General features: G+C 31.0%; 1 protein-coding gene across 6 annotated transcripts in view; it reads right to left on the reverse strand.

The window, feature by feature from the left end:
* Nucleotides 1–6: 6 nt before the first annotated feature.
* Nucleotides 7–9,681, reverse strand: part of LOC115237052 (vinculin) — an 11,204-nt gene continuing 1,529 nt past the window's right edge. The window contains exons 2-19 of one of the 6 annotated variants that reach the window (XM_029809826.1): nt 9,463–9,570; nt 9,185–9,330; nt 8,825–9,101; nt 8,539–8,739; nt 8,219–8,459; nt 7,866–8,098; nt 6,838–7,204; nt 6,230–6,658; nt 5,833–5,924; nt 5,663–5,756; nt 4,987–5,028; nt 4,487–4,558; nt 3,781–3,807; nt 3,253–3,377; nt 2,784–3,023; nt 2,589–2,679; nt 2,329–2,364; nt 7–1,092 (exon numbers count right to left, since the gene is read on the reverse strand). In XM_029809826.1, the coding sequence (XP_029665686.1) occupies nt 923–1,092; nt 2,329–2,364; nt 2,589–2,679; nt 2,784–3,023; nt 3,253–3,377; nt 3,781–3,807; nt 4,487–4,558; nt 4,987–5,028; nt 5,663–5,756; nt 5,833–5,924; nt 6,230–6,658; nt 6,838–7,204; nt 7,866–8,098; nt 8,219–8,459; nt 8,539–8,739; nt 8,825–9,101; nt 9,185–9,330; nt 9,463–9,570 (2,991 nt within the window). In that variant the 3' untranslated portion in view covers nt 7–922. The remainder of the gene's footprint in view (nt 1,093–2,328; nt 2,365–2,588; nt 2,680–2,783; nt 3,024–3,252; nt 3,378–3,780; nt 3,808–4,486; nt 4,559–4,986; nt 5,029–5,662; nt 5,757–5,832; nt 5,925–6,229; nt 6,659–6,837; nt 7,205–7,865; nt 8,099–8,218; nt 8,460–8,538; nt 8,740–8,824; nt 9,102–9,184; nt 9,331–9,462; nt 9,571–9,681) is intronic. The other 5 variants (XM_029809827.1, XM_029809828.1, XM_029809830.1 and 2 more) reach the window with 5 other exon arrangements.

Raw genomic sequence — 9,681 nt, forward strand, 5'->3', positions numbered from 1 at the left:
CACTGTACGCATAGAGCCGTTTAATATTAGCAATTTTAAGTGTAATTATATTCGTATTTATTTTGTAAAAATATAATATTTTAATCCTATATATATATATTTGAAGACAGTATTGGACAGTATTCTAATTCGGATAAGGAAAGAGATTAATACAAATTTTATATATATAATTGTGTGTGTGCACTCCTCTACTAAGATTATATGTTATTATGGTCATATATGTATGATTACTGTTGTTATAGTAATACGGTCGTATGAAAAGTTTTCGACCTAATAAAAATAAAAAATAAAAAAAACCTGATTCAAAATTATTTTTATTTCCAAATTTTATCTCCATCTTTGTGTGATGTTTAAAACTTTTCATCCGACCCTCATATTATTCTTAATATATATGTAGCATAAATAATGTTTTCTATCTGAAATAATGAACTACGAGATCAAATTAGTTTTCACTCTATGCTGTATACTTATAATTATAAAATTAAAAATTTTATTATGCTGGGTTATTTCATTAAACATTATAGAAGGTAAGTTAATTGAATGCTATAAAAATCATAAACAATGATGAGATAAATATTTGTTATTGCTGCTTATCTACTTGAAAAAACGTGTGCGTTGTATAATACATGATCATTCATATTGCTTCCCTCTATGAAAACATCTTCATAAAAAAGTCTATGAGTTATTAAATATGCAAAAAATAGATTACAATATAAAACAAAAAATAAATCAATAAATCAACTTTAAAATATATAAAGCACAGTATGCAACACACATAATTAGTACTCCCTCGCGAAATTTATATATATTGTTAATGTATTCTTAATATGTTAAAATTATAGAAAAGTTTCAACTAATATGTATATATATGAACACGAAGCGAAATCTTGCACCTGCTCCTCGTACTTTCATCTATTATCATTTAATATTGATACCATGCCTGACGACGCACCCAGCGCAGTTTCATACCAGAAGCGGTGCGAATCTTTATGCTAGCACACTCTGCTGCACGCACGGTTTCTTTCACACTTTGCATGAGATTTTGAGCGTTTCCGACAAGCATGTCCGTTGCTTCCTGATCTTCTTCCGTACCTGTCCGTACACATTACAAAGGCAACTATTAGATTTAGATAAAAAAAATAATTCCTTGATACATCAATATATTGGTTAATACATATATCTTTTCTATAAATTTTTCTAAAACTAATTGTTACTATATCTATTACTAAATTTGTAGAATTATATTTCTAATATGATTCATATAAATATCTCATGTACTAAGAAGCAATTCCGTCAAATATAATAGATGAATAATATATAACTATGCAAAAATAATTTTATTCTAAACTGCTTGATAGCTATGTTAGAATCTGTTGTATCATAATTCCTTCTAATGAATATTTCAGTGCTGGAGGATGAAAAAAGCTTCATTTATTATAAAATGTGTAATTTGTGTAATTTACATGCAATGTACAATTAATCACTGCTCAAATCAGGAAACTAGATGCATATAAATATCTAGAATGCATTTACTGTGCATCTAACAATTAAAAGGAAGTTCTTCATAATTACTATGGCTCGAAACTTTTGTAGACGAGTTATGTAAATGGAGTGCTTTGTAAAAATCATGTGTAGCTTTAGCTAATGAATATATGCGAGCGCTAGTAATTATGTAAAAAGTACATGCATGGATGAAAATGAAAACACATATATATATTTCGGAGTAGAGATTGATGATTGCTGGAAACTTTCATGAATCATTTGAAAAAAATTCAGATGTCTGCTTACCATAATATATACAAATGATAAATCATAAATTGCACAAATGTGGCAATCGATAATAATGAAATGTGTATTAGATTGAAATACACGATATACTGATATTTAGCATATAGAAAATATGGATAGTAGTATATTGAATAATATGCTATCTAAAAATTTGCTATAAATTTTATAATCCACTTACTGCAGCCAATCAATTCATCTACACCACGATGAGCAGACGTATACCAACGCGGCACATACCATTCAAAGTTCAAATAAAATATCAAAGTCATTAGCCTATTGTTCATAAAGATTGCTAAATTAATGAATTGTATTGATATGTAAATATAATTATGTATATAATATTTTCTAGTATATCAACATTGGATAACAGTGTTTCACTTTCTTGCATTCCTCTTTAAGAAAAAAGTAGGAGTCACATGCACTTTGATGCTGTGTGTATCGCGCTATGTGAAAATCAATCGATTTCAAATCTTTAAAAGAACGAAATAAACACGAGAAAAAGAGACGATAATATTAAATACAAGTTTGCAACTTCTTTACCATAAAGCATCAGCTCTTCCCAGGTCGGGAGTGTCTCTATATGCAAAGGATTTAATTTTTTTTCATTAATATACAGTAGTTCTCACACACGTTTCTGTTAAGCAATGTTTTGTCGGAAGATTATATCATTCCAAAGAGAGAGAAAGAGTCATTTATAGATATTTTTTAATAATTAATTAGCTTGGCAGAGTCACGATCTTTTTTTTGTCGGATATAACCGATATGTGAATATGTATGTAAAAGGACATATAAACCTGTACCTTGTGCCCCGAGCATAGTGGCTTTTACCGTAGACAGTATCTTCAGTTGTGTTCCGATAGTGGGTATACGCTCGCAAACTTGAAGAAGATTCTGGGAATCATTAAATAAATACAAGATTAGATTCTTTACATATAACTCTATAACAAACAAAAGTTATTTTAGATATTTATAGATACAATAGTATTTGCACGTACCGTACGAATACGTTTGTCAGTGCACTCTCTGGCGAGTTCTTTCGCGAGACGCGTCACTTCTTGGGAAGCTTCCGCAATTGCTTTGGCGCACGCAATGAGATCTCGTTTATTACCACCTTCACCTCTGACCAATCCGGATAATCTTCCCATTAATATAGCCATCTTCTTCGCTGCAGCAATAATCTCATTATCTTTGCTCGACCATTGTCGTACCTCTTGATGTAAACCATGGGCAGCCATCTATACAACAAGTGTAAATATAACTTGTGTTTAATTTTTTTGCGATTTGTATATGTGTATATCAGGGTGTTTATTCAAATTTTGTAAAAAAATTCCATGAGAATTCTCTGATTTTTCCAAGTTCAAAATAAATTCCTGAGGATTCCAGATTTTCTATGTTTTTTTCAGGGGAGTAGACATCCTGGTATATAATAGATACAAACCAAAATGCACAACATTTTTCTCTTACCATTATCGGTTGATTAGGTTGAGGAGCGTGCATAAACATTTCTTCCTCGTCGTCTGTTTCGGGAGGAGGAGGCCTCGGAGGTGGAATATCGCCTCCTGGCAAAGGCGGGCGAGGAGGTGCCACTTCTGTACACAAACAATAAATATGGTATCTCAATAAAATTTAATAATATAATATTCCCTCTTTTTCGTTGTATGCAGAAAGATGTACACAAAAATCTAGAACAATCTGTTATAAACAATCACAACCAAAAAGATTTGTTAAAAAAATTGATCATACTGTATGTGCATTATTTAGATACATACAATAAATCTTCCTGTAAACAATCGCAATTAATGTATAAGATAAATATAAGCAAACTGTTGTAAATATACTTTACAATCTTTACAATAATAATAATATTATTTATTAAGGGTGTGACAAAACGGTTATTTTATACAGATGCTTTGTCTGATGCATATTATTGAAGAAAAAAAAATGTAGAATGTAAGTTGGTATAAGAATATATAAACATGTTTAGATAATTACCATCATCAATATTATAATCGTAATAATCTGGCAATCCATGTAGCATTAAGAACAGAAATGCATCACATTAAAATATGAGACAAATTGGACATATTATAGGACATACTTCTACATGCGTGTAATTAAGTATTGAGTTAGAGCATCATGCTTGGATATAAAAATTAATATGTCTATCAGTAATTGATACTTTATGTCAATAAGCTATTATTAGTCTTTCTTTTTATATCATTATAATAAATATCAACTATATGAGGGTAGAATAAGTTAAAAATTAATATACTTAATGATTAAATTTGTTAATGTTTTCTGTGACATGATATAATAACTATGAATCACTGATATTATTGAGATATTATTACAAAAGGCAGTATGTATGAATGATTGAGCAAAATGCAGCTTGATTTATTAAATATAAAACAGAAATTTATATTAAAAATATATCTTAGACTTTTATATAAATATAATGAAACCTGTATCATATATTGTATTGTGTATTTTTATATCACGAATAATGTTATATCCTTTTTCTACACTTGGCCATGTTATATATAACATTATAATCATATTCATAACATTTTGTTTAATACAATGCGAGCTTTATCTTCAGCCACTGCATGCTTTATAACAGGAATAAATAAACGTTAAGGAACATAAAAAAAAAAACAATAAATTATCATTTATGGCCCAAAAGAATTTTATAGATTACCTCCGTCGTGAATTGATTTTTCTAACTCGTTGTCAGAGGCCAGTTCTTGATATAAAAGATCGGGATTCTCTACTAATTGGAGCAAATATAATTAATTTTATAATCTGACATTTCAATAAATCTAAGTTTTTTTTTATCATCATTATCCTGATCTGCATTTCACATATGATAAAAATGAACGTGAGAGAATATTAATGCAATGGATTTTATCGATTGTAATATAACATATAGTATGTTATGTATAGCTTCTCTTCATGAAAAAACGAATTTTCTAATTTAAAAAAATGTCATGAATGAGAAAAAAAAAGAAAGCATAAAAACAGATTATATAATACTTATTAAATATTTGTTTCTATAATACTATAAACTTCTTGTTAAATTCTATTAATGTACATTAAGAATTTTCATCAAATCTTTTTATATAATTTTAAAGAAACGTATCTCTGTAAAATCATATGACAAATTATCATGCATATATTATTTCATGCTGTAAAAGATACCTTTATTTTTGGAGTAATTATATTTGATTGGAATTTGTTCATCTGTAAAAGATACATTAGATATATTTTTTTTTGTTAATATCATATATTGCATATATTGATATTACCAATATCTTTTATTTTCCAATGCAATATTTTATATAATTTAGTCTTATCTATAACTATGAAAACGTTTTTAACTTTAGAAAATTTGTATCTAAATAAAAATTATTGCTATATACTTTAAAAGTGGTATTATAAGAAAACAAATAATGATCTAATTCAGCAAACAAAAATTAGATGACTTTGATAGTTAATATAAAATGAATATTTTATAATGCAAGCATTCTGTTTCATATTTACATATCTACTGTGTTTTATCTATGTATTTAATAAATAGTATATGCAAAAACATAAAGTTTTTAATAGTGGAATGATAAAATATATCCTAATCTATCTTTTTTCTTATAACAAACCTCTATAGAAATTACAGAATTATGTAACAAATTATTGAAAAACAAATAATAAAGAAATATTACTATCATAAATTAACCATTCCCTCATAAGATATTTTAATTGCATTGGTTAATTATTTAAAAAAAACCGTATAATTCTGAATGTTTCCATTTTGACTGATAGAATCATATCTTTAAAGATTATTTCTTATTTTTAGAAATATTCCATATTAAAAACTCACCGTCATTAATATGTAATTGTGACATTTCCAATGGTGGCACCAAATCTGGTCGAATTATGATGGCTTTACGAACTTGCCCGACGTTGGCTAACAACTAAGAAAACATAACATTAATAAAAATTATGTTATATTAACTTCTACGGGATATGCTATTGGAATAATATACGTACTGCGCGATTACTTTCTCTCCAGTGTGATACTGCAGAGCTGTCATTGATATTCATTGCCACTAATTTAGCATCCTGAACCATTGGAGCAACACCTGTAATTAAACATAACACAATTGATTAATGAAATATCTCGAGAAAAACATCACTTTCTTAAAATTATATATTTATAAACTTTATTTCTTATAAGTTTTAATTTGCGATAAATTAAAATCAGAGGAATGTATGGTAAGATACAAATATTTTTTTTATAAATTGTTCATTGTAATTCGAATTAATAAATTTACAATAAAGAAATTAATTCTTATTTCCATATGTGTGATATATATTAATAATTACATTAAGACAACAAAAAAAAAATTTTTTTTAATATACTAATATATTTAAATTGTGCACTCACTGTTTTGAAGAATATCGGTAGCGTGATTTACTCTTTGTATGAAGGCAGGGTCTTCGCTATTGTCGCTTTCCTGTTTTGCTACGAGTATAACTCGATTCGCGAGACGCGCGATAGACGCCGTGTTATCGACCATCTTTTGCGGGAGCGCCTTGGCAATAGCCTCCTCGCAAAGAAACGAATGTTTCTGCATTTGTTCCTCGGAAGTTCTGATAAAATCGCCGCTGTCAGTCGCCTCGTCGCACAATGCTCGCGCTCTCTGCATCGTCTCCGCATATTGCTGTCGTAAATTTTCAAAGTGCTCATCCGCGGCTTTGCTGTCTGGATAAGTCATGCGAATTCGTCCGGCGTTGATCAATTGCGGTGTCAGAGATTCCACTTGCGAGGCACTGGCAGCTAACGCTTCGGCCAGTTTCTTATTCCCTCCGCTTCCTGTAATAATGTAATAATAATTTTTAACTCTTCAAAAAGAAGAAAAATAAAAGAAGAGAGACAAAGGATATTTCTTTAAAAGAAAGTGTCTTTAACAACTATTCTCAATTTTTTATCTTTTAAAGAATTAAAATAAGATTATAAATCTTTTTTTTTGATGCGATATCAAAAATATATACCGCCAGCCGCGACCATCCTTGCCGTCTTTGCCGCTCTATTCGAGAATGTCTGCAGCGTGCATGTTTTATCATTGAAGTTCTGATCCCGTCCCGGTGTGCCCGCAGGTGCTAAAACGGCGTCTGTGAATTGTTTTAGAGGTGTCGTGATATCGATGAAATCCTCGACGACGCGAGACACGACGGCCTGTTGTATCCTGTTTTTCAATTCGTAGAGCTTATGGGATAGCTGGCGGGCGATTTCCTGAGCACGTGGAGTATTGCCCTGACCATGGGCGCAGAGATCGGCAAGCTGATGCGACAAGTTGTCCACCTCGTCGCATAATTGCAAAATCTCCGCCTTATGTATACCTGGTAAACCCTCGGCCACCTATTTTTTCGAACATAAGATTGTCGATGATAGCAAAAATTGTGAAGTCTTTAAGGAAAATAATTGATACACAACAGAGCGCCACAGGCATCGCGAATTTTCTCTCGATAAAAAGAATCTTCGATAATCTAGACTCGACATCGTATAAATAGAATTGATTTTAGCAGCAACTTTAAACATTCGCTAAGCTTCAAATTAAAAGTCTGCCAAGCTAAATTTAAATCTATGAAATTTTAATTTTAAGCATAGCAAATATCTAAAAATTCTGTTAAAATAAATACCATTTGAATTGGTAAATAATGAATAAGAGAGAATTAAAGATTCTGTTAATCCAAGCAATTGGACAAAATGCGCGGTGCTTAGAACGCTTCGCGTAGCTCATCTGCCTATAATATTGATAATAGACATTATACATATATTGTGAGAACATAACGAAAAGTATATTTACGGACTCACATTTGCTATAGGTTGCTCATTCTTTCTATGCGCAGCATTGAAGATATTAAGCATTATAGAATGAAAATGTGACTGATTTTTGAAATACCATACAAAAGAAATCAATGATAATAACGCGCTACGATATATATGTCATTGCACCATACATATGATAAATGTTTAATATGACCAAAAGAAAAAGTTATAAGAATTGATTACATCATACCTTCTTTCCTTCGTGTATTATTAAAGCTATAGCCCTTTTACCGAGTCCCTTGTCATCGTGATGTGGATTTAGAAGCCACTTGTTCGCTTGTTCTAATCGACCCGTTACTGTGTGTGCCGTTTGTGCGGTTCCCGATTTATCTGCTGCCACCAAAGCGGATGCTACCGAGCCGCGGAGTTCGTTCAATTTCTCTTTAATACCGCGTGCTAAGGCTTCCGCTTGAGGTGTAGTGCCTTTATACATAGATATAGATATGGTTATTTAAGTCTTTTATGCGTGTACCGATATATATAACATTTTTATAATACACAATTGATGTGACATGTAATATCTTATAAAACTGGAATAAATACCTTTTTCGTTTTGACGCAGTTCGCAAAGGGCATCGGTCATAGTAACAATCTGGGAAGCCAATTTAGATATAGGTTCCGCTTGCGATGGAGATAGATAACGTTCTGCTAAACGCGACGCTTGTTCTATTATTTGGCGAAGGCTCTTTTCTCCTACGCCACCTCTTAGAGCCAGTCCGTCGTCTAACCAATCGTAAGCTGCTCGTATCCTGGATTCTATAGCACTCTGAGCCTTTTTCAGCACCTAATAATAATAAAATTATATTATACTTTACTGTTTTAATAAGCTGCAATCAATCATACAACAAGACAAAACAACTAACAGTCAATTGATCTGCATCCCATTCCTCTTCATCGTATGTAGTCAATTGCAACACTCGAATAATTTCATTCAATTCATCAGACATTCTGCCAGACAAGTAATTGCGATTTTCCGCTGCCTCATCTGCACCTTTTCCACCTTGTGAAATAATATGGATGAAAATCTTCATGGAGCAGATCAGAATAGGAGCAAGTGTTTTGACCTATAAGTCAATAGTATTAAACATAGTTTAATATGACATGTTAAGTGGTATTTTAGCATTTATCATATTATAATATTATATTTACTTGCTCTAAGCAGCGCACTAATATCTCTCTGTGAACTTGATGCGTTAGCTCCTTCTCGCGAGCGCTCACTTCTCTTGAAACCTTGCTCAGGCATGGACTTAAATTCTTAAGAAAATGTACTAGGTCCTCCATTGTTTCAATAACTTCGGTAACAGCCAGATAATCTAATACACGTTTGCATTCTCGTATAATTTTTCGCACTTCACTCTCATCAAAACAGAGAAGCAAGGAACTAGTGCCTTGCAAAATACCACGTGATCCCTCTATAAGTTTTTTCCTAAAATGAAAAACACGCTATAAATTTGTTACAAATATCAAATTTACACAAGTAATTTCATGTGAAAGATTCATAAATCATACCTAGCAGGTCCAGAATATGGATCCTGTTTCAGCATGCCCGACGCTTCCTCCAAAAGACGAGAAGCACCTTCGACACGTTGTAGTGCTGCAGGCATGTCTTGTTTAAGCAACGCATCATCAGATGAGTTTATTGTTTCCTTTCCAACCTGTAAATTAAAATAGAGGCATATAATATAATAAAATGCAGAATTAAACATAAAATAATTTTTATTAAAAAAGAAGTAAAAAGTTAAATAATATTTTTAATATTCAAATTTTTATTTTATATATAAACTCACTTTTACAAGATTGGTCACAGCCATACTGACGGCCTGTACAGGCCGTTCCAAATCTGGCATAGCATTTCCATCTTCAGCTTCTTCATGTAAAATAACAAGTCTCGAGACCTGCAGAAGATACAAGAATTATTAATAAAATTTTTGATAAGTATTTTGATCCAAATAGTTCAAAGATGCAAAAGTACACAGAATATTTCTCTAATTTTAATTTATATAAAT

This window comes from Formica exsecta, unplaced genomic scaffold (genome assembly GCF_003651465.1).
Source record: "Formica exsecta isolate Colony F162 unplaced genomic scaffold, ASM365146v1 scaffold27, whole genome shotgun sequence".
Lineage (NCBI taxonomy): Eukaryota > Metazoa > Arthropoda > Insecta > Hymenoptera > Formicidae > Formica > Formica exsecta.